The sequence below is a fragment of the Trichosurus vulpecula genome, chromosome 1, assembly GCF_011100635.1.
Source record: "Trichosurus vulpecula isolate mTriVul1 chromosome 1, mTriVul1.pri, whole genome shotgun sequence".
NCBI classification, from domain to species: domain Eukaryota; kingdom Metazoa; phylum Chordata; class Mammalia; order Diprotodontia; family Phalangeridae; genus Trichosurus; species Trichosurus vulpecula.
In genome coordinates, this window is record NC_050573.1 from 35,129,353 (window position 1) to 35,154,318 (window position 24,966).

The 24,966-nt window shown below is 43.3% G+C and overlaps 1 protein-coding gene across 2 annotated transcripts in view; it reads left to right on the top strand.

Annotated features, from left to right (window-relative positions):
• The first annotated feature begins 1,907 nt into the window (after positions 1 to 1,907).
• ANAPC7 (anaphase promoting complex subunit 7) overlaps positions 1,908 to 24,966 on the top strand; it is a 29,287-nt gene continuing 6,228 nt past the window's right edge. The window contains exons 1-8 of one of the 2 annotated variants that reach the window (XM_036736092.1): positions 1,908 to 2,147; positions 12,412 to 12,598; positions 14,191 to 14,310; positions 17,642 to 17,753; positions 18,213 to 18,366; positions 19,056 to 19,198; positions 21,359 to 21,476; positions 22,163 to 22,359. In XM_036736092.1, the coding sequence (XP_036591987.1) occupies positions 2,047 to 2,147; positions 12,412 to 12,598; positions 14,191 to 14,310; positions 17,642 to 17,753; positions 18,213 to 18,366; positions 19,056 to 19,198; positions 21,359 to 21,476; positions 22,163 to 22,359 (1,132 nt within the window). In that variant the 5' untranslated portion in view covers positions 1,908 to 2,046. Of the gene's footprint in view, positions 2,171 to 12,411; positions 12,599 to 14,190; positions 14,311 to 17,641; positions 17,754 to 18,212; positions 18,367 to 19,055; positions 19,199 to 21,358; positions 21,477 to 22,162; positions 22,360 to 24,966 lie in introns of both variants that reach the window. The other variant, XM_036736101.1, reaches the window with a different exon arrangement.

A 24,966-nucleotide genomic window follows, 5' to 3' on the forward strand; every position in this document is an offset into this window, starting at 1 on the left:
ATACTCTCTAATAGGAATGGGCAGCAAATAAACTTTTGAGATTATTTCTGGTACAGAATAGCTGGAAGGAATCTTTGAGATCATCCAGCCCAAGCCCTCTCATTTTAGATCACATTATATATCGTTTTAAGGTTTATAAAGTGACATCATACAAATGCATACATAATTCTATCTCCTGCAATAAAGCTGTGAAGCTTTTTTTTTTTTCTAATTTCAAAGGAGGAGCCAGAGGCTTACAAAAGGGACTTGCTCAGGTCACACAGCTAGTAAGTTTATCTGAGGCAAGATTCCAATCCTGGTCCCTCTGAAGAGGTTAAAGAAAAATGAATGATAGGTATGGAACCATAGGTTTCTAGGGGTGCTCCAGGCTCCAAAATACCTACATGCCAGGTCCTGCCGAAAGAATTGACTCAAGCCTTCTGGGCCAAGGGAAAAGACAAAGTTTATTAGGGATTCACCATAATGGGTTGTCTTAAGAAATCCCACCCTTTGTGACACCGATTTTCACAAGCGGGACCAGATTCAATCTATTGAGCTAGACTGAATCTGAGAGCCTGCATGGAGGCAAGATGGAGATTATATACACAAAGATTGTGGGAGGGATTGAGGGGTGGTCTGGGGTGACTAGATGAGGGGTTTAGGGAGGGTCTTGAGGAGGAGTCTAAATTGGAGCTTGATGAGACTGGGATGAGGGCAGACTCCAGGAACCAAGGGAATGGGATTAAGGGTGGGAAGTAGCTGAAGGCATGGATATTAATAGTGTCAAGGGTGGGAAGTAGCTGGACAATAAAGGACAAAGCTAGGTAGAGATTTGAGCCTAATGATGATGTAAGGTTTATGGCCTTAGGGGAAGGCCAGATCTAGTTGGAAGATTCAAGGAGAGTTCAAGGGGGCTCCCAGAGACTGTACTCCAGGTTCAAGGGGGTTCCCAGAGACTGTGACCTCATCACCTCCCCTCCCCCATGTCGACTATAGGATGTAGCAGGCTCTGAGAGGGTCAGGGAATGACCTTCCTAGTCCAAATGATACCATGGTACATGCCCAAGGCTTGCTTCTCTTCAGTCACACAAGGTGGTGCATCACTTTATGGTATTGGGGAGTGGGAGGGAAGCTAACATTTATATTGCACTTTAAGGTTTGGAAAGCGCTTTACAAATATCTTATTTGATCCTCCCAACAAGGAGGTAGGTGCTGTCCTTGTCATCTTCATTTTAGCTAAAGAAATTGACACGGACAGAGGTTAAGTGACTCGTCCAGGGTCACCCAGCTAGTCAGTATGTGAGGCGAGATGTGAACTCTGGTCTTCCAGATTCCAAGTCCAGTGCTCTGGCCTATGAGCTACCTAGCTGCCTGATTTTACAAATGAGGCAACTGAGGCAGACAGTGACATTCCCAAGGTAACGCAGCTAGCAAGTGTCTGACGTCGGATCTGAACTCAGGTCTTCCCTGGAACCCAAGTTCCGCTGACCCAGTAGGAGCCTAGGTACTCAGTGGAGGAGAGAGGGTTAGGGGATGCTGGGGGCACACATCTGCCGAGCGGACCCAGAGCAGCAGCTGGACAGAGAAGGGTGGGGTGGAAACCATGTGGAACAATGACTCGCGCAAGCGCGGTTAACCCCGACGGTTGGGATTGTCTTAGACGCGCCTAAACGAAAATATTTAATTTACTCCGAGAGTTGCTGAGGCTTTGTAGTTAATTTGTATTCCTTTGAGGAAGCAGAAAATTACGCGAACACGTCTTATGTGGCTAACTTTCGCGGTAGGAGCAAAGTAACTGCTCTTCCTTATAGATAATACATTATAGCACTCCCGGAAGGACCGAGGATTTTTTTTTTTTCCACACAGGCAGAGCCCTAGACTCCCTCCCATTTCAGCAAGGGGCCTGGCGAGGACCCCGGGCCGGCGGCCATTTTGGCGCCTTCGCCTAGGTGCCGCTCGCCGCGCTCGTCGCCGCTGCCCTCCCCTCCCCTCCCCCCAGAGTCCGCCGGTGTCCGGTCCCCGCCTCGGCCGCCGCTGGGTCCTCGCGGCCCCTCCGGGAAAGCAAAGATGAATGTGATCGACCACGTGCGGGACATGGCGGCCGCGGGGCTGCACTCCAACGTGCGGCTCCTTAGCAGCCTCCTCCTCACTATGAGCAACAACAACCCGTGAGTGCGGCCCAGCGTGAAAGGTCCGGTGGGGGGAGGGGAACGGGGGGGGGGGGGGGGGGCCGGTGGGGGCGGGGTCAGGGGTGCGCACCTGAGGGGGTGTGGCTAGGGGGTGCGCGAGCCAGGAGAGGCGAGCGAAGCTGATGGGGGCGGGGTTAGGAGGCGCGCCTGAAGGGGAGGGGACTTGGGAACATTTGAATTGGGAGAGGCAGAGGGGCCTGAGGGGGCGGGGTAAGGGGGGGGGCAGAGTTAGGGGGCGGGGTCAGCGCGCACCTGGGCCCGGAGAGGGGCGGAGCCAGCGAGCAGCCTGGACAATGAGAAGAGGCGGGGTAAGAGAGGGCGGGGCCTTGGGAGGTGGGCGGGTGGGATTTGGACGCGCGTGCGCGCCTGGAGGCGGGGCTTACGTAGTCGCGGTTAGGGGTTAGGGTTTTCCTGTAGTCCGAGCTGAGAGGGGGTGGAGCGCTGGAAATGGGAAGTGACCAGGAAAGGGGGCGGGTCCATGGGTGTAACTGGTACCGGAGGTGGGACTTCGGGCAGGTGCACGGCTGAGGTGTTGGGGCCAGAGTTTGGGATAGCGGGTGGGGCAGGGCATGGCATGGATTAGATGCAGGCTTCTGTAGCCCTTGGCATGAGTCTGGACTGGAGTATGCTGGGGGCGGGAGTGGGGCGGGGCAGAGAAGACTCCTGGGAAAGAATTTGGAATCTTTGGTTACCAAGTTTCCTAGACTGAATTTACACAACATCTTTCCTTTTTTCTCCTGGTGGTCATACAGCCAGCACCGCCCCCATGCCTCTTGTCTGTAACATAAGGCAAAACTAATGCTAGCAGCAAAGTAAATCTGAAAGCTCAACTGCTTTTTCCTTTGCAGTAAAACTACATAACTGATAATTTTCTGGTCTTAGTAGGAAAAATGTAGAGTCTAACATAAAGGTACAGTTTCATGAATTTTCTTGCACATATATTGTCAGTGACCTAGATAACATTGTGTTACCAACTGGTGAAGAATGTTCTCATGACCTACCTTTAAAAGTTCCTCTGTGCTGCAGAAGTCTATTCATTTACCTGGTTGATGCTTCTTTTTGAAAACTGTACTCTTCCGAAATTTATTAACATAATCTTTAACCTAGAAGAAAGGAAAAACATAATTCCATCAGCACATGAGAGAAATTGTTGAACGTAATAATCGAGTATTTTGAGGCTGCTGGGTGGCAAAGTGGATAGAGCCCTGGCCCAGGAATCAGAATGACTTGAGTTGAAATCCAGCCTCGCACAATTACTAGCTGTATGATTCTGGGCAGTTCACTCAACCTCTCTCTGTCCCAGACAGGCCTCTGTCTGCGCTGGTTTCTTCATTTGTAAAATGAAGATAAAAGCACCTAGTTCCCAGGGTTGTTGTAAGACTCAAATGAGATAATATTTGCAAGGTACTATATGAATTCTGGCTGCTGTTATTATTATTACAATAGCCTCCTAATTATTCTTCCTGCATCCAGTCTGTGTACTCTATTCTAGCTTCCACTCCAAGGTGCATCCCCCATGTCCTCCCCTAGCATCTTCTGTGGCTTCCTTTTATCTCTGAAATAAATTACTTGCTCATCATCCTGGCTATTAAAGCTCTCCATAGTCTGGTCTCAGCCAACCTTCAGTTTATTTCACTTTCAGTGTTACATCGTTTTTGTTCCAATCAAACTGCCTTTATTGCTATTCCCCAAATTTGGCATTCCATCTCCCTTTTCCCTGCCCTTGCTTAGGCTGTCCTATATAATATGGAATGGGCTCATTCAAGGCTCAGTTCAGATACCACCTCATCAGCCTTTTCTGATCTCTCCATTTGTTAGTGCCTATATTTCCTAATCTAAGTACATATTGCATTTCTTTTAAGGTCCCTAATGGCAAGGCTTGTTTTCTTTTGTTTGTCTTTATATCTCAACTTCCAAGAAGAAGGCCTTGGCTTGAATAGGTAGGAAAATGTGGAATGAAGAGACAGCAAGCTGGACTGGTTTAGGGAGAGAGTGCTCTAGAGGTGGGTGGGCCTGCGCTGGGGACACTTGTGGCCTGATCAGGATCCAGGGAGCCTGGATATCCCAGGTGCTGGGGTACCATAATAGGGCAACAATAATATGATGTAGCGGAGAGAGAACAGCTCTTGACATTGGAGTGACCTGGGTGTGAATCCAAGCTCTGAAACTTGGTTTTGTGAATTAGCTCATGCAGACTTGAGGATTATAGTACCAGTCTATAGAGTCTGCCTTACACGGATTGTGCTGGGATCCAGTGACATAAGAGGGAAATGTTTTGAGAACTTTGAGATAGATAATAGATATATTGATGAATATAAGCTCTTATTAATCATTCATTTAGTTGGGAAACATTAAATGTCAACTATGTGCTAGGCATGTGCTAGGCATATGCCTGTGATAGGGATACAAAGAACAGTGAAAGAAAGATCCCTGTCCTCTTGGAGCTCACATGCAAACAACCGTGTCCAAACAAGCTGTATACAGAGAAATTGGAAATACTTGCCAGAGGGAAGGCACTAGAATTAAGGAGGGATTGGGAAAGGCTTCTTGTAGAAAGTGAGATTTTAGCTGGGACTTGAAGGAAGCCAGGGAAGCCAGGAGGCGGAAATGAGGGAGAGCATTCCAGGCATGTAGTCTGGTGTAATAGTGGAGGCATGAAGTGATGAGGGTCTGAGCCAGGATGATGGCTTTGTCAGAGGAGGGAAGGGGATCAGGCTGTGTGGTGGGGAGATGTTCCGAAGGTAAAATTGACAAGCTTTGGCAACAGATTCGATATGAGGGGAGTTAAGGAGGAAGCCTTGATTTCAAGCCTGGGTGATTGGGAGGATGGTGGTATCCTCAGCATTAATAGGAGAGTTAGGAAGGGTTTAGGGGGAAGTTCAATTTTGGACTTGTTGAGTTTAAGATGTCTACAGGATATCCAGTTCAAGATTTATAATGGGCAGTTTGAGATGCAAGACTATAGGTCAGCAGAGCTGTGGGCAGAATAAGTAGATTTGGAAATCATCTGCAAGGAGACAATAATCGAATCCATAGGAGGTGATAAGATCACCAAGAGGGACAGGAGAAGAAGGTCCAGAACAGAGCCCTGTGGGACACTTACTTTTAGAGAGCATGACCTGGAAGAAGAGCCAACAAAGGAGATGGAGAAGGAGCTGTCAGATAAGAAGAGACCCAGGAGAGAAGGTGTCTTGAAAACCTCCAGAGAAGAGTATCCAGGAGGGGAGAGTGAGCAACAGTGGCAAAGGCTGTGGACAGGGCAAGGCGAATGAAGTTTGAGAAAAGGCCATTGAATTTGGCATCTAAGACATCATTGGAGAGAGCAGCTTTGGTTAAATAATGCAGTGGGAATCCACACTAGAGAGTTAAGAGAATGAGAGGATCCTACCCAGTGATAAACAGCAGAGCTGGGAACTGAACCCACATCTTCTGACTTCAAACTCAGCCCTCTTGCCACTGCACCCTGCTTCTAGATTGGTTTAGAGCAGGGGTGGGGAACCTGCAGCCTTGAGGCTTCATATGACCTTGAGGCCGCAGGTTCCCCACCCCTGGTTCAGAGTGTGGAAAGACTCTAGAGTTGAGGCTGTGAGAATTAATAAATAGCTCATGTTCAGGAGAACTTTAAAGTTGACGCAACTTTTTCCTCCTAACACCATTGTGAAACATGTCTTAGAATCACAGAATGTTTGAGCTGGAAGGGAACTATAGGTGGTGATATTAACAACTCTCATTTAATGATGGCAGGGAGGGCGTGGCCCAGCTAAGATACCAGATCAGCCAGTCCATACACATTTCCGAAGTGCCTGTTATGTGCCAGACACAGTGTTAGGTGGTGGAGTCAGAATCACAAATGACATTGACAGGTGAGAAGTTTGGTTCAAGTTGAGTGAGATGAGGTTTAATAGTAATAGTCTTATTAAAAAGTCTTAGACATCTTGTAAGAAAAAAAATCAACTGCGTGAGTATAAGATGTGGGAGCTGTAAGGGCTAGACAGGGGTTGTCTGAAAAAGATCTGGCATTTTCGGTGAAATGCAGGCTCAGCGAGTTTGTGATGTCCTGTGGCACCCAAGTCAGCCAGTGTCATCTTATCCTGCATTTAGAGAGGTGCAGTGTCCCTGGGGCCAGGGGGGTGATAGGCCAACTTTACTCTGCCCTGGGTATACCTGATCCAGAGTCTTGGACTGGGCATTGCCCTTTAGAAATGACATTGATGAGCTGGAAAGCACCCAGAGGAAGGCAAGTCAGCATGGTTAAAAGCCCTGGGTTTATACTATACCAGGATCGTGGTACTGTGAGAAGACTTAGGAGAGAAGTGAGAGTTGGCTTCAAGTGTCTTTGAAAGGTTGTCAGAAGTTGTTGAAAAAGGATTCGACCTGTCTGCTTGACCCCAGAGGGCAGAGCTTCAAGTGATAAGCAGAAGTTTCCAAGAAGCATATGTTTGGTTTGATGTAAAGAACAATTCCCCAGCAATTTGAGCTATTTAGAAGAGGCCTGGGCTGGCTCAGGGAGTACAGAGGGCTTTACACCAATGTTTGAGGATCGCTTGTTAGGAATAATTCATGGTTAGTGATAGGTTGAAGGAGCTGGCCCTGGGAGCCCCTTCCAGTTCTCAGACTCTGTGATTTACGAGGCTGTCTTCACAGACCAGAGAAGTAGTCAGTACTGGCCCTGTTTTAAAGATAAGGGAATTAAGCATGATAAGGTTACATGTTTGCCCCTCATCTCAGCCCCAGGAGTGGTGCCATGAAAAGAGCACTGGTCTTGGAATGAGAAGTCCTGGGTTCTCTACTCAGCCTGGCCCTAGCTGTCTGACCTTGGGAAAGTCACTTCCCCTTGGTGGATCTGATCTGTAAAATAGGTATAATAATCCCTGTACTACCTCTCCTGGACTTACTGTGAGGCAAGTGCTTTGTAAAAGATGAAGTGCTTTAGAAATCATCATTTTTGAGATTCCTTCTACTTCTAACATTTTGAGTGATCTTCTGACTGGTTTCACAGTATCAGAGGTCTCTTGTAGTGCCCTTTATGTACACTGTATTCCAGACAAACTGGTCTGCTCTCTGTTCTCCATTCTCAACTCCTGCCTCTGCATATTTGCAGAGGTTACTGCCCTTCCCTGGAATGTTCTTTCTTGCCTTCCAATTCTCATCTCTCTCCTAGACTTAGCTCAGAAGCTCCCTTTTCTGTGATCTCTTCAGGCAAAAGTGTTCTCTTCCCCCTCACATTTTCCTAGAGTACTTAATCTAACTCTCTCCTTTGTTCTCATCACATGCTTCGTTGTTCAGTCATGTCTGACTCTTCGTGACCCCATTTGGGGTTTTCTTGGCAAGGATACTGGAGTGGTTTGCCATTTCCTTCTCCAGTTCATTTTATAGATGAGGAAACTGAGGCAAAAAGAATCACACAACTAGTAGATGTCTGAGATCAGGATTGAACTCACAAAGATGGTCTTCCTGAGTCTAGGCCTGGTACCTAGCTGCCCCTAGCATCACATGCTCCCTTGTATTAAATGTATAATAGTAGAATTCTAGTAAAATGTGAGCTCCTTGAAGGCAGTGAATGCATTAAAAAAAAAATCTTTGTATCTGTCACCCGTGCTGAAGAGGGCTGGCATTGAAGTCAGGATGACCCGGGTCCAAGTCCTAATACTGACACACACTAGCTCTGTGATCATGGGCTTCAGTGTCCCAGGAAGCTTTTCAGGACTGTGGCTAAAATGCATCAGTGGAAGGAGTTTTCATACTGAGACTTCCATATACTGTTATACCCAAAGGTTTGTACTGCCCTCTCCTCCCTCCCCCAGATACTCATTGCCCAGTATAGTTTTTTATGTTGAATAGACAATAAATGTTGAATTAAATTGTCATAACGAATAACAACGAGTGGCTGAGCTCTCTCTGTGTTTCCACCTTGTTGTCTTCCTTGGGGGCAGGTTATGTGGCAGTGTGATTGAGAAACTTTTGTGGGATGAGCCTGGGAGAGGAGGGAGGATGTGTGAAAAACAGACTTTTTTTCTACATTAAAAAAATGATTCATTTTTAACTTTTTAAATTTTGAGTTCCAAATTGTCTCCCACCCATCCTCCTTCCCCACCACTGGGAAGGCAAGTAGTATGATATCAGCTCTACATGTGAAATAAAAATAAAGGAAGTGGGAACATTATACGTCACTTTACACTCAGAGTTTATCAGTTCTCTCTCTGGAGGTGGATAGCATTTTTTCATCATGAGTCCTTTGGAATTGTCTTAGATCACTGTATTGATGAGTGTAGCCAAGTCTTTCACAGTTGATCATCGTTACAACATTGCTGTTACTGTGCACAATGAGCTCCTGGTTCTTCTCACTTCACTTTGCATCAGTTCTTGCCATGCTTTTCTAACCTTCCCCCATGCCCCCCGGCTTATTTTCTATAGCTCAGTAGTATTCCATCACAATCATATGTCACAACTTGTTATCCATTCTCCAACTGATAAGTATCCCCTTAATTTCCAATTCTTTCCCACCTCAAAAAAGAGCCACTAGAAATATTTTTGTACATATAGGGCCTTTTCCTAGTAGTGGCATTGTTGGGTCAAAGGGTAAGGTTTATAGCCCTTTTTGGCTGTGGTTTCAAATGGTTCTCCAGAATGGATCAGTCCACAACTCCATCAGCACTTTGCTTTTGTACCTATTTTCTCCATCCCCTCCAGCATTTGTCTTTCTAATACATTGTGTGAAATGGTACCTCAGAGTGGTTTTAGATTTAGAGCATATTTTCATATGACTATAGCTAGCTTTGATTTCTCTTTCTGAAAACTGCCTGTTCATATCCTTTAACCATTTATCAATTGGATAATGGATCTCATTTTTATAAATTTGACTCAGTTCTCTAGATATTTGAGAAATGAGGCCTTTATTAGAGAAACTTGGTGTAAAATATTTTGATATTGCTTCATTTTCTGTGGTACCTTTTAGCGAAACATAGTTTCCCTGATTGTCCCTTTTAAGGATGTTTTTGCTTTGTCTGAGGTCATTGGTGCTACCCCTGCCTTTTCAACTTCAGCTGAAGCATATTGAATTCTGTTCCAGTCCTTTATTTTAATTTTATGTGTGTCTGTTCCAAGTGTGTCTCTTGTAAACAATATATTGTTGGATTCTGATTTCTAATCCGTTTTGTTACCCGCTTCAGTTTTATGTGTGAGCTCATCCCATTCCCATTCACAGTTATGATTAATGTGTATTTCCCTCCATCCCATTTTCTTCTGTTTCTTCTCTCTATTTTTATCCTGTCCCTCCTCAGAAGACTGTTTTGCTTCTCACTACTTGCCTCCCTTAATCTCCTCTTTTATCATTTCCCCTCTTTCTCTTATCCCCTTCCCCTCCTATTTCCCTGTTGGGTAAGAGATTTCTATACACAACTGAGTATATATTTATTCTTCCCTCTTTGAACAAATTCTGATGAGAGTGAGGTTCAAGCGTTGCCTGCCACCTTTCCCCCGTTTCCCCCATTTCCGCCTCCATTGCAGAGGCTCTTCTTTGTAGCCTCTTTTATGTGGGAAAATTTTTCCCATTCTGCCATTTCCTTCCCCTTTCTCTCAGCGCATCCCTCTTTTTCACTCTTTTTTTTTCCTTTGGATCATTTCAACATAATTGACCCACCCCTTGTCCTTTGTGTAGACTCCTTTTAACTGCCCTCCAAAATGATAAAGTTCTTTAGGGTTTATATGTATCATCTTCCCATGTAGAAACAGTTTATCTCTATTGAGTCCCTTATGATTATTCTTTCATGTTTTATCTTTTTATGTTTCTCTTGAGTCTTGTGTTTGAGTGTCAACTTTCTATTCAACTCTGGTTGCTTGAAAGTCCTCTATTTTCATAAAATGTCCCCCTGAAGGATTATACTCAGTTTTGTTGGATAGTTGATTCTTGGTTGTAATCCTAGCTCCTTTGCCTTCTGGAATATCATATTCCAAGCCCTCTGCTCCCTTAATGTGGAAGCCATTAAATTTTGAGTGAGCTTCACTGTGGCTCCATGATATTTGAATTGGTTTTTTTTTCTTGCTGCTTACACTATTTTTTCCTTGACTTGGCTGCTTTGGAATTTGGCTGTAATGTTCCTGGAAGTTTTCATTTTGAGGTCTTTTTTAGAAGGTTTTTGGGGGATTCTTTGCATTTCTATTTTACCCTCTGAAGCTGAGATACCAGGGCAGTTTTCCTGTATAATTTCTTGAAATATGATGTTTAGGCTCTTTTTTTGAGTGGTTTTCAGGTAGTATAGTAGTTCTTAGATGAGCTCTCCTTGACCTGTTTTCCAGGTCAGTTGTTTTTTTGATGAGATGGTTCACATTTTCTTCTATTTTTCATTCTTTTGACTTTGTTTTCCTGGTGTCTCATGAAATAATTATTTTTAAGGAATCATTTTCTTCAGTGAGTTTTTGTATCTCTTTTTCCATTTGGCTTATTCTGCTTTTTAAGTATTTTTCTTCAATGAATTTTTGTGCCTCTTTTTCCATTAGGCCAATTCTGTTTTTTAAGGTGTTATTTTCTGTTATTTTCCTCTTTTGCCAAGCTGTTAATTCTCTTTTCATAGTTTTCTTTCATCACTCTCATTTCTTTTCCTAATTTTTCCTCTACCAGGGTTATCTTTTTCTTTAACTCTTCCAGGAATTCTTGTTGGACTTAAGTCCAATTAGCATTTTTTTCTTTGAGGCTTTGTTTGTAACTGTTTTCATTCACATTGTTATATGTTGCCACTGTAGTAGCTTTTTATAGTCAAGTTCTTTTTTTGTTGTTTGCTCATTCTTTCAGCCTATTTCTTGGTTTTGAACTCTATGTCAAAGTTGGCCTCTGCTCACCTGGGAATGGGGAGACACTGTCCCAAGCTTCAGACTTTTTTGTACTTCTACTTTCAGAGCTAGTTCTGGAGATCTGCAAGTTTTCAGTGCTTCCAAGGTGGTGTGATCTGGGGAATGATGTGGTCACTGCTCCTCTGTCTTTGCCCAGGAAACTGCTGCTGTTCCTTTGCCAGCCACCTCCAGGGCCTGCTGCTGGTGCTGCACCATGTGCATTCTGGACCAGCTTCTACTCCAGTGTCACAGACTTCTCCTACCAGCCTCCTAAGTTGTCTTAGGCTGGAGAAATGTCTCACTCTAACCTTTTGTTGGCTCTGCTGCTCAAAAATTTGATGAGACATTATTTTAAAGTTGTTTAGAGGAAAATGTTGAGAGAATTCAGCTGGTTTGCTGCCTCTAATCTGCCATCAAAAAATGTCTGAGAGCTTTTGCCGAGCTTTTGAGGACTGTCATCACTCGGAAATGAATTGGTGCCTCTACTGATTGTCTTCATCCCCATTTGAAACCACCTCTTTTCTATTTTAATTTTTTCTTTCACCATGATTCCCTCCTGGCCCCCTCCCTCCCCAAAATAAAAAAAAAACCACTTATCTGTTGACTTCTGGTTCTTGCAACAGTTAAAACATGCTGAGCTCTCTATTTTTTTCCTTCACTTAAGTCATCGCTTTTTCAGTTTCTCTTTCTCCAGGGTTGGTAGTATATATCTGATACCAAGTCTATCAGAAGAATCACTCAGTTAATATTTCAGTTTTAGGGTTGTGGGATCCGACGCCATTTTAAAACAAATCCAATTGAAATTTTTTAATATTTGTAACCAGCTCGGCGTAAATGGTGTCATATTTAAAATTCCCCTTCATTGTGGGGTTAGTATTCTGGGACTGCTGCAATTTTGGAAACATTTTGCTCACAAACAGAAGGATTACAAATGACTAAAAATGCAGTGATTGCCCAGCCCCTCATTTCCATTAGTGCACTTTGAGCATCCTGAGTGTGAAGCTCACTTTCCCACTGTCCGCTTAGTGTTGACAGTGAGGAGACCTGGTTTTTGTCTGTCTTTAATGTTTACTTTAGAGCATTTCATTTTGTTCCATGTGATTTATAAAGTATACATTTTCTGCTAGCAGACATTTAAATCTAAGTTAGCTATTACTTTTGGTTCCTGAAGATGTTAAAAGATAGAACATCTGGAATATTCAATTACCTTTAGCTAAATTTTGGTCAGACTGGTGGATTGATTAGGTCTTTGGGTCTTTGATCAAGTTCAAGACAATTGTCTTTGTAACTGTACTTTATTCATTGCCCCTTCCTGTGGGCCAGGCCTTGGATTAGGGCCTGTGCACACTGTGTTTAGGTGCTTCATTAGTTTTGAGGAAGAACTTATTGGTGGGATGTGTTGTTTTTATTCCCCCAGTGAATTATTCTCTCCATCTCAGAAGTACCAGCTTTTGGTCTACCATGCAGATTCTCTCTTTCATGATAAAGAATATCGGAACGCTGTTAGCAAGTACACGATGGCCCTACAGCAGAAAAAGGCCTTAAGTAAAACATCTAAAGTGCGACCTTCCACTGGCAGTGCTGCTTCAACTCCTCAGAGTCAGGTATTTGGCAACGCAGATATGATGGTTTGTTGTGTAACACAGGCCCCTGGAAAAAACAGAAATTGTAAAGCTGACTTCGTTTCCTTTTCCTGGCACTTTGAAAATAACTGTCTATCATCGTCAGCAAGTTCATTTTTTTTCTTTTAATTCTAAAAAGATTTATTGATACATTCTGTTTTGACAACAGAGATACTTTCTAACACAAAGCCAAACCCCCTGAAGAAGCACGTTCCCTGAAAAAAGTTAACGAGGTGAAGAGTCCTGAAACAGTATTTTTTTTTCATCTCCTTAGTCAGCAGTAGGAGAAACAATCCTAGCTTAGGAGCCATGAGCCTTGACTTCTCATCTTAGCTCTGCTGTATATAAAGTGCATGACCTTGTATAACTCCCCTTCCTGCTCTGGGCTTTATTGCCCTCAGCTGTAGAATTGAGGGAGTCAGATAAGACAGTCTCTAAGGACCCTTCTGGCTCTCTATACCAGTTTAATAGCCAAAAAAAAAACCCCATTCCCCTGGATGTGTTTACAACCTGAATGTCTCATAGGCATGTCAAACTTGGTGAGTTCTGTTTTGGACCTGTTCTTACCACCACCCCACCACCCCTGCCAAAGGACACCTCCTAAATTCCCAGTTTCTATCAAGGACATCCCCAACTTTCCACTTAGCCAGGCTAGCAACCTTGGAGTGAGTCATCCCTGATTGTTCACTCGCCTTCCATATGGAGGTAGTTGCCAAGTCTTATCAGCCTGCCGATTATCTCGTCTCTGCTCACCTTGCCACTCTAGGTCAGGGCCTTCCCACTTCTACCAGAGCCACCTAAGTGGCCTCCCTGACTCTAGACCGTCCCTTCTCTAAGCCACCTTCACTGTGGCCTCCATAGATATTCCTGAAACACAGGGTCACTTTCTCCATTTGAAAGCCTTCACAAGCTCCCTTTTCAGCCCCATGCTGCGTCAGTTCCCTCACTCTTTCTAGATTCTTGCCCAATGGACTGACTTGCACACAGTCTATCCCTTGGGTCTGCAGCACTCTCTTTCCTTGTCTCCATGTCTTGGAATCCCTTGTGCCCCCTTGGACTACGTTCAGCGGCCACCTACAATGAGAGGCCTTTGCTTTTTCCCCCAGTTGTCGGTCTCTAGTCTGCCCCCCACAATTGGTTTGTATTTCTGTAGTATTTACTTAGTAGTTTATGTGTTAATTTTCCCCCAGTAAGCTGTAAGTACCTAAAAAAAAGGTTGGTAGGCAGTAGGGATTGTTTTGTTTTGTCTTTTGCCGTTCCACCTCCCAGCCCTTCAGAGATGCAGTTCAGGTGACACCTTCTCCATGAAGCTTTCCTCCTCGCACCTCAGTTTCCCACAGCTGAGCAGCCTCTTCACTTATCTAATTCTCCATTGTATAATAGCTCTTTTTGTCCTTTCCCCTGTTGAACTGTACTCTTCTGAGGGCAGTGCTTGGGTTATGGCAGCTTTTACTTGTTCACTGAATTGAAATGAAAGTGAAATAGATTGGAATTTGGATTTTTCCCCCAAATGGCTGCTGCTTCAATAGTATTTTGAACTCACTTATAATATTTTTGTCTTTGTCTTTCAATAGTGTCTTCCCTCTGAAATTGAAGTGAAATACAGAATGGCTGAGTGTTACACGATGCTAAAACAAGACAAAGATGCAATTGCTGTCCTTGATGGGATCCCCTCAAGACAGAGAACCCCTAAAGTAGGTTGGTTTGATACATTTTCAGGCCCATTTCTGCTGGATGTTTTTCTGTTTCCCCTTTTCTCTTGCCTATGTTTCCTATGAATGCCATGACTTGTTTACACATGACTTATCCTGTTGCTGGCTCTACTGCTGAGGGGTTCAATTTAGGGTAATACAGGGAAAAAATTCCCTCTCCTAGTCTACAAGTTGGGCTGAGGGAGATGTCAGCTGCAATGAATCACAAGAATCGTTTGTTATTTTGCTTGGTTTCTTGTCCTATGAAATAGCATATTGCCAGTAGAAGTTGGGCAATGACTTTTTTCCTAAAAAATTTCATCTTATCTGCCAGTGGTTTGTTTGAAAATCCACACTTGCATCAGAATAACGGGAATTGGTTTGTTACCTCCTGTGCTAAGAATTCAAGAATATTAAGCCCTTTTGTACACACTTAAGATGTGGGATACGTTTGTATTTTATTGTACAAGGCATCATTAATCAGTGTTTTTGAAAGCATTGTAATTAAAAGAGCAATGGGAACTTTTGCACTCAGGAATAAATTTATATTCATATTCAGTATCCCCACATCATGCCAAAAATCCACCAAGACACACTTTTATTTTGTACATCTTGTTCCACTAACAAGGATTTGCATCTTAGCATCAAAAACAGTACATCTGGTTTTTTAAGAGAGGGGGCTATTAAACCTTAGAGTTCTGTTATATTTCAGTTAGAGCCTCTGAGTCTGGGTCTAGACTAGGTTTATAACTTCTGGACCCCCAAAGCCGTCACCTTCCATCTCCTGTTTATATGATGTGAGTTATTCATTACTAAGCATAAAAAGTGGCTGATAAATATGATCACTATTTGTTTAAACTAATCCCAGTAGTTGAGAGGGATTTTGATAACTTTTGAGTCAGTTGTTTTTAAAACCAGCATAATATCTGGCCTAAAATATAACCATATTTATTACTGATAGCTCTTTTAAAAGCATATTAATTCTTTTGTACTATTAGCCCAGGAGAAAAGAAATCACTGTCTCCTTGTACTAAGTTGGATTTCCTAGAAATACCCCTTACCCCTACCCCCAAGAGGATATTGTTTTTCTTTTTTCACATAAAGTAGGATTTTTTTTTTTGTCCAAGAAAGGTATAGTTATATTCAAGACTTCTTATTCCTTACAGAAAGGCATTCAGGCTGCCAGTTTTGAATGATAGTGTTTTGGTTTTTTTTTCAGTAAATAGATATGAGATTTCTTCCTTGATGACTTATGGGGTTCTTGGAAGCTCTTGGAAAAAAGTGGTGAAGTAGGTTTTGCAGGCACCTAACGCCTTACTATTTTTTACCTTCCATTCTAGGTGGACTAGGTAATCAGTAAGTTCCTTTCAACTCCCAAATTCTATTACTTTTATTTATTTTTAATAGGGTGATTGACTTGCAACACACAGAAAACTAGAACATTTTACCTTTTTCTGTGTAAAATAAGTTTATGTTGTGTTGGGACCTCCTGTCCTTAGTTTTGTAATAGCTAGGAACAAACACAAAAGATATATTCATCAAATATAATATTTATACTTTTTCTTTCTTGTCCGTTAGGGAGTTAACTGGGCTTCTCAGTCTGTGTAAAGGACAAGGAAGTGAGTCAAAATGCATCTAAATGAACTTCTGTTAATGTATGGTAAACATCGCCACACATTCCCTCACCTTTTAAAGGAAAACTCCAGTGATAGGTTATAATAACTTAGTAAGTATTTAGTTCTCTTAATAGGAATACATCTGTCACATAAAGGTTTTTCATTTTGCCTTAGAAAATTATAACTGCCTGTGTTTGGAACTGTGAGATTTGTAATTATAATGAGATTTCCAAGGAAGGACTTGTTTTGAAGAAAAAGCATTGGCTTTCCCATTAGAAAATACTACAGATCAGATTGGCAGTGACAGTGAAGTAGGCTAAGAGTGTACAGAGCTGAATTGTGTCACACTCCACCAGGACAGGCCTATTGGGCTTTGTTTTGCAAGATCCAGTAGTTGAGAAGGTGCCTTTTATCCTTGTTTATTGGAGATACTAGCACTGGAGTCTTCCTTTAAGCATTCCCCTTTTTATCAAGTGTTACATTTTCAAAGAATTTAAAATGGAAAACCTAAAGTCAGGCAGAAGGTGGTTTGCATTAGTGCATGGCTTGAGAACGTGTCATACTAGATGAGTGTATATATGGTAGGCCTCTATTAAGAGCAGATGTCCTTTACTCTTTTGGATAAACCTGTAGGTGTTGAATTGTATGGCACAGTCGTAGAGTACACAGCAAGCCATAATCTAGACCCAGAGAAGATGCGCCTTGCTTCTTCTTTTCCTTTTGCCCTGCCTACCTTCTCATAGGTCTATTTTGAGGCCTGATGGGATACTGAATGTGAAAGTGCTTTGTATAAAGCGTTATGTAAATGAAAGCTGCAAGATGTACATATTCATGCCCCAGTGGGACTGCCTAATTAGGTCCTTGATAGTGGCTTTGCAGTCCTGGTAGTTTTTTTTTTCTAATTAGGTATCCTAATTTTCCTTTGTGCAGTTGTAGAAAATATAAACACTGTTCTATCCTTTGCATTCTCTTCCTTTCAACATTTTTCTTTTTCTTCAGAATTCATTTTACCCTCTTGCATGTCTAGAAAGGTTTGTTTTAATAAAGCTTTACTAAGTCACATACTTGTGTGTTGTGCCAAAAATGTGGGAGTCTCTGCTTACTAGCATTAAAGAGCGTGGATGATCTGTGTGTGATTATCACCCGGGAGGGGAGGTGTCAGCTTGAGTCTGTCCTTTGGTTCTTTTGGCCAGAGCAGATTGTAGCCATGGGTCATCCCTTAAATACTAGTCAGGCCAGGCTAATCATCAGAGGGAGACCAAGCATTCCCTCTCTGAGGAGATCAGTTTGACTGTCCTCATCTAGTCATGCCATTAGTTCCTCTTTCTTGTGCCTTAATTATAATTAGATATTAAATATAAAGATCCAGGCAACTGCTTGGGGAATTTTCCTGCTGTTTTGAGAACAAGAAAGAAGAAATCTAACTAGCGTGGATATAATACTAATATTTTTCGAATGTAGTATTTTGCAGTTTTCAGATGCAGGAGATTTGGTATTAGACTTGACTGAACTGTTTGCTCATGGTTTGGTCAGCCAGGGAGCCGTTGGGCTTCCTGTGTAGATGAGAAGGCCCAGGGGGACAGGGAGGGAGCTGGTGTTTTCCTGGAAACTCTGGGGTTCTAGCTGATGATGGGGACTAGAACTCCTTTGAGGTGAATCTCTTGGTTTTCACTGGGTTGTTCTCTTTCTTTTTTTCTTGGTGATTTTGTTGATTACAGATAAACATGATGTTGGCCAACTTGTACAAGAAGGCGGGTCAGGAGCGCTCCTCTGTGACCAGCTACAAAGAGGTGCTGAGACAGTGCCCGCTGGCTCTGGACGCCATTCTAGGTAGAGATGCTCTTCTCCCTCATTTTGTATTCTGCTCGCTTGTCTAGGGCTGCTGAGTCAGGTGTCTCAGGAAAAGTTTATATCGCTGTTTAAAATGAAATGTTCTAAGATCGGTTCAGGGATGACAGGGGCACTTGACTGCTGACATTTACCTAGTATCTTGAGGTTTACGAAGTGCTTCCTTACAACCTGATGAGGTAGGTAGCGCCAGTGTACAGTTGGGGAGACTGAGGCACCAAGCAATCTATAGTATGTGGCATAGGCAGGATTTGAATCTAGACCTCCTGACTCCAAATCTACTGCTCTTTCCATGACGTTTCTCTGCTGCCTGATAAATCAGGATCAGTTTTATATGAGTGTATAGTTTCACGTAGCACAGGAAAAAGAATAGTCACTTACTTACTGTATTTGTGAAAATGGACGATATCCCTCACCTCCTGTCTGTCTCTCTTGGGCTAGGTTTATTGTCCCTTTCTGTAAAAGGTGCGGAAGTGGCCTCTATGACAATGAATGTAATTCAGAGCATTCCTAACTTGGACTGGCTTTCAGTGTGGATCAAAGCCTACGCCTTTGTGCACACTGGTGACAACACCAGAGCTATAAATACCATCTGGTAAGAACCACAGACAGTTCATTGAACGTTCTTCAGGCCTTTCCCTGGTGGGAGTCCCCATGTGGCCAACCTGGCTGCCTAGCCAGCAAGGTGCTCCTTCCTCTAAGGGCCTGCTGCCAGCTGTGTGTCCCTGGGATGTTGTCAGCTGTTGCACATTCTCCATGTTGAATGGCCCCAGAGGTAATCATCTTTGTTGGAGACTTGTTAAAATGTAAAATGAGGCTGACCAGGTTCAAGCTTGTACTCTGGCAAAGCATATCTGCTTATCAAGCTGTGCAGGAGTGGCAGGTTCGATCCTGCAGAGGACCTGGGACCTCTCCTAGCTGGCCTGGGCTGCCTCTGGAGAGCATAGTGGGGTGTGCGCGTCTGCTGCTTCTCTGGAAAAAAACAAAAGAAATTCGAGATTTTGAGATTAGTAATCTTATTTAGCTTTATGGCGGACTAACGAGTAGGTGTCACCTTTGGAGACTGTTGAATTACATTGTGTTTGGTATCTCTTAACTACCAGCAAAATCATGACCAGAAAGTTCATTCCAAGTATTGCAATGTTTTCCCCTTATATGTTTTTACTGTTATTCAGTATAGTTAATTTAATATTTTGTTTTTTGTAAGCTGCATTTTAAGTTAGGAAACCCACATATTTGATGACTTCTGTGTGTTTGTTTTATGTAATCTCGAATATTTTAAAGTTCTCTAGAGAAAAAGTCCTTATTGAGAGATAATGTGGACCTACTGGGGAGCTTAGCAGATCTGTACTTCCGAGCTGGGGATAACAAAAACTCCATTCTCAAATTTGAACAGGCCCAGATGTTGGATCCCTATCTGATAAAAGGTAAAGTCGGTTTAATTCTGGGAGAAAAATCAAGAGACATAGAAAATGAAGAGTTAATTGCTGCTAAAATTCTATGTAGAAATCTGTAAACTAGACCATAATCACTTCTTAAAACTTCTCTTTTTGGTAATATGATACTCAAGTATTGTCTCTATTGAAATGATTTTTGCATATGTTGTCTAAATTGAAAGTGATCTCTTTCAGTGATGACTTATTTTAGTTTCTTTCTTTGTACCTGAGCCTCCCTTTGCCACTCATTTAATGAGTGTCTGTAATGTTTACTGAAAGAATTTAGACTCCCAGGGAGTCACAGTGAGCCATCTCACTGTACATGGCTGGTGAGAGTCCTTCACGAAGGCCTTAACACAAAGGTTACTAAGCAGCGGCAGAGGAAGAGAGCAGTTAGGCTCAAATGAGTACCTCCATCAGCATTTCACCTCTGGTTTGGAGGCGAGCCCTGGTATTTAAAGGCTGTGCCTGGCAGGTTCTGCTGCACTGGGAAGGCTTTGAGCAGGGGCCTGTGGACAAAGTGACTGTCCATCTGTCGTTCTAGGCCCAGCCTCGCTAAGCTCTGAGGCTCATCACTAGATGTGACTCTGGCAGGGCCTACAGTTACCCAGGAGCCAAGATGGCCACCCTGATGAAATCACAAACCCATTTCCTGGCCTTAGAGAGAAGGAAGTTTGCAGAGGAGGATGGAGTGGGCATGCTCAGTCAGATACAAGGATCCAGTAAGAATAATGCATTTATTGGGCACTAAACATGATCCTAGGACAACAGGAGGAGGAGAGCTATTTCACCTGTGATTGAGAGGCATACCTGTTGTGCAGGACAGCCCAGGCGATCGGAGGGGAGGTGGGACAGTGTGCTTAGAGTAGCCAGACAGGCTTTGGAAGAGCTAGGGCTGGAGCTGGACTTTTGAGGACTTTGATAGGGGAGGGGGTGGGAAATGAGCAGAGCCCCTGTGAGCTAGGAGCAAGGGCTCGTGCTAAGGAGTGTCAAGGAATGACACAGGCTGGGCTAGGTAATGGCAGCTTCTGAGAGCCCAGCAGATGAACACTAGGGAGTCATTTCAGGTTCCTGAGTAGGTGTGTCACAGAGAGTCATAATTTTAGAACTTTAAGGAAATAATGTTGACATTAATACGGAGCTTTAAGATGATGAAGTTAATTCCTCAAACCACCTTGTAAGGTAGGGAGTACAAGTATTAATCCTTTTACAGATGAGGAAAAGAAGGCCCACAGAGATTGAGGTAAAGGTGAAATCAACTGACTGTGGTCACTCAGCTAGTAAGTAACGGAGCCTGGATTCTGGCCGTGGCCTCCTGTCTCCAGATCCCAGTCCTCTCTCTTTATAGGCCAGGAAACAGGTGAAGTGACTTGCCCAGAATCCCACAGTGAGTTAAGAGCTGGTGCCAACATCTCATCTTGACTCCCATTTCAGCACCTTCTCTCCACACCATTTTCAAAGTGGTTTGGAAAATCTAGTCTATCAGATACATACCAGGGAGAATTGGGATGGGAGAGAGGGGAAGACTAGAGTCTGGTGCATCAGCTTTAGAAGGGTGCTGCAGTTTGAGTGGGAGGTGAGTTCTCATGGGAATTATGACCAGAGAAGAAAAGATGAAAGACCTTGGACATCGTTTATAGGAAATTTCGTAAACGGGACAGCAAATGGACTCTTGAATAACTAGACCAAAGTAGCAGATTGCTTTTTCTAGAGCTTTTAATAGGTTAAATTTTTTTTTCTAAATGTGACTGGTATATTTAACACATCAAGTGTGTACTTTAACTTGTGCCTAGAGCTTTTGGCACCAGAAAAATGATGGTGTGCTTTCTTGAGTCTGATGCTTTTGCTGGATGTTAACGTAGCTATGCCTCACACTGTGGAGAGGGGAGCCAGTAATTCCTAAAAATAACAGGCAGGCATTGTGTCTGATCCTTTGGCTTATTGTACGTGACTGTCATTTCTGTGATGCAAAAAATGGCATAAGGCAAACCAGCAGAGGAGGACACAGGCCTTAGCTCCTGCGTGGGTTTGGGCTGGGGGGCAGGCGGGAGTGCAGGGGCCGCCAGCTGTTCAGCTCTGCCCCTTTATCCTTTATGAAGATACGTTATTTAAGGTGAGAATCCACTGAACAACTCTGAATGCTTATTTTAGGAATGGATGTCTATGGATACTTACTAGCACGAGAAGGACGACTCGAAGACGTTGAAAACCTGGGCTGCCGCTTATTTAATATTTCTGATCAGCATGCTGAGCCATGGGTGGTGTCTGGGTATGCCTTCTTGCTCTTTGTTTTTTTCCCTCCCCTCTATACACCAACAAGTCTTTAGTTTTAGGTAAAGCTGAATTCTTAATACCAAGAAAATTGTCTGGGTCTACTAAATGAAGCGTGTAAAATAATAATAGCCCATAACAGCTTGCATTTATGTAGCGCTTACAAAGTACTTTGCAAATGTGATCTCATTTGATCCTACAAAAAACCTGGGAGGTAGGTGCTAGTATCCCTATTTTACAGATGAGGAAACTGAGGCAGACAGAGGTCAAGTGATGTGCCCAGGGTCACCGGCAGATCTAGTAAGTGTCTGAGGCTGGTTTTGAGCTCAAGTCATCCTGACTCCAGGGCTAGCATTGCTTTCTGCACCACCTAACTGCCTCTAAAAGCAACTTTGTTATTGACACAGCTTTAAATTATTCCCATTTAATAGTATAAGCCCAGATAGTCTATTACCCCTTCCTCAAAGGATCTCTTATTTTGAGAGACTTTTAGGTCTTTGACAAGCCTCTTGGGTCCAAATCAGAGGTATAGATTATGGTAATGGTTTATATAAAGAAAAAAGACAGCTTTATTTTTTTGGTTTGTAGATGAATTTGGAGCTTCCCCTTTGACTTTGGCTGAATAATTAATGAAATTTCTTCCCATGCTTCTGATAATTAATCTTTGTCTTTTTCTTTCTCTAGATGTCATAGTTTCTATAGCAAACGATACTCTCGGGCCTTATATTTAGGAGCCAAGGCTATTCAGCTCAATAGCAACAGTGTCCAAGCTTTGCTGCTGAAGGGAGCAGCCCTTAGGAACATGGGCAGAGTTCAGGAAGCCATAATCCACTTTCGGGAAGCCATACGCCTCGCTCCTTGTCGGCTGGACTGTTATGAAGGTAAGAGCAGTGAGCATACCCAAGGCCATTGGGGATGGAGGGAGGGGCCGTGGCGCTGCCACTGAGCACTCCATTTACTTGGCTTCCTAATGCTCTGGAGTTCTGTTTCAGATCCCTAGGAATTCACCTTGCCTCCATTGTGGGCAGCTGTGCTTTTTCTTCTTCTTTTTCTCTGTAGTGCTGTGGTCTTTCTGAGGGCTGGGAATGTTATATAGTCTTCCCTCTGAATACCTAGAATAGAAAGATCATTGCCAACAAGTCTTTAGTTTTAGGGCAGTGCTGGTGTGGGAACCAGGCGGTTCTCTGGGAGCCCAAAGTGGGGAGGGTTTGGCTCCCATTTTGCTTTCTTTTGAGATATTCAAGTTCATGTGAACTTGACTCCAGGAGTTCAGATCAGCCATGCCAGCTTCACTATCACTTGGTGACTCACCTCACAGAAATTCAAACAGATCTTATAAATGCACTTCCTCCCGAGTAGGTTTTAGAAAAATATAAAAATAGACTCAGAAGCTGAAGACTGATCTGACTCTCACAGTTAGATGAGGAAAAACAAATCTATGGTGATAAAGCTCTATAGCTGCAAATCTTTTTTTAAAAAAGCTTCTTTTTAATCACTCCTTTCACAACTTTCCCCTTCCCCAAACATGCAGTGCCCACCAAACAGGGCTTTTGATGTATTACTAAGCTATGTTCTTGGTGGGGAACACTTGACTCTCCCTGTTTTTCCTGCTGTTGTTGAGACCCTGTGCCGGCTGGCACGTTTCCCTTCTGACGTTCCCGATTGCTTGAGTATAGCTTCCTAATGGCCATGCTTCTTTCTCCCTGTTTCTCTCCCTTCTTTTAAATAAGCCATATACTATTTCCAGAACCAGATTCTAGTCATGGGTCTCATCTCTATGTGGTACACCTTGTTTGTTAACTACATTCTGTGCGTTTGTGTCTAGACGTCTCAGGCCATGGGTTATGTTACTGACTCCTTTCTTTGATTTTTATCTCTTATGAGCTTCTCAGGGTGTTCACAGCTGTTCTTCCTTCGGTGCAGGTACTTTATCTAAAGTATCTAGTTAGATGTATTGCTAATTTGGTGATTCCTGTATCTAGTTTGATGGGTATAAGTTAGCTTTTCTCTCTCTTCTTTTTCAGTTTAAAGTCTTTTTTATTAAATTTGCAAGACTCCAGGCAAATCCATTCTTATTGGCCGTTTATCATAGCATTATAGGGTTAGAGTTGCAAGGGGATCTCAAGATCATCTGTTCAAAGCTTTTAATTTTACAGATGAAGAAACTAAAAGGTCAAGTGGCTTGGCCAAAGTCATATATCTTATTAGATGATTTCTATCACTGGCCAATTTGCTGTTCCTGCATTTCAAGTCATTGTCCAGAAATTGAAGCCCCATTCTTTGACACCATCTTTTTAATCAGCCTCACTTTTCATTTTTTTAAAATATCATTTAATTTTGTCAGTGAACAAAAATCTATCCCTCTCCTCATTGAAAAGAAAAACAAAACTCTAGTAGAAAACATGCAGCGTCAGGTTAAACAAATAGCTGCGTTGGCCACATCCAAAAATGATTCAGTTTGTACTTTGAGCTCATTACCTCTCTCTTAGAAGCTGGGTAAGCAGACTTCGTCCTGGTCCATGGAGTCCTACTTGGTTATTGCATCGATTCATTCCCAGTTGTCTGTCTTTACAGCGTTGTTCTTGCTACATGAATTGTCTTCCCACTTCTGCTCACTTTGCCCTGGATCAGTTGCTGTGATTCTTCCCAGGTGTCTCTGAGACAATCTCCTCATTTCTTATAGCACAGTAGTCCCTCCATGTACCGTAATTGCTTCAGCCACTCTTCAGGTGATGGGCACCCTCCTTAGTTTCCAGTTCTTTTCCTCCTTCCTTCACATTTCCTTCTCGGCAGTTCTGCTGGGCTCTAGCATGGGGACGGCAATGCAACTCGCCGACCAGGAGAGCTTGTGGGTAGAAAGATTGAACATTGCTCCATGGCTAATGAAAACATTGTCCTGTTCCCATCGATCATGGGGCTTGTTCTCCTGGTTGGTTTTAGGTGGGGTACATTGAAGAATCTGCTGGTGACTGGGCAAAGCTGTAGGTCTGAGATGTGTTCTGTGCTTCGTGGTTCTGAGAGATGTGTGCCAAGGGGATTCTTCCCTTCGGCTGCCCCCACGTTCACATGGGTGAAGGAGTGGACTGTTCTTAAAATGATCGCATTAGGCGTTTTACCATTGGTATGGGTAAAAAGTTAGGTAGCTGGCTAAGCACCCAAAGCTGTAGTTCCTGCTGCTGAGCAGCCAAAGGATGTTGGAGCAGTTGAGTTTGGGAGCTCTGAGCAGCAGACAGACTAAAGCCAAGAAGACATCAGTACTTAGTTGGGCACCAAGACACTGAGCCCCTGGCAGTGGAGGAACAAACCAGCCTAGGTGGGAAATGGACCAGGTCAGAGCTTTCATGCCAGGCAGAGTGGGCATGGGCCTGCCCATTCAGTCCGGGCAGCTAGGGAGACCTGCTCATAAAAAAGGGGGAGAAGGTGGAAAAAGAAAGAAAAGAAAGCTAGTTATATGATTTGAATCTGTTTTGTTTTTTTAGGGAATTAAA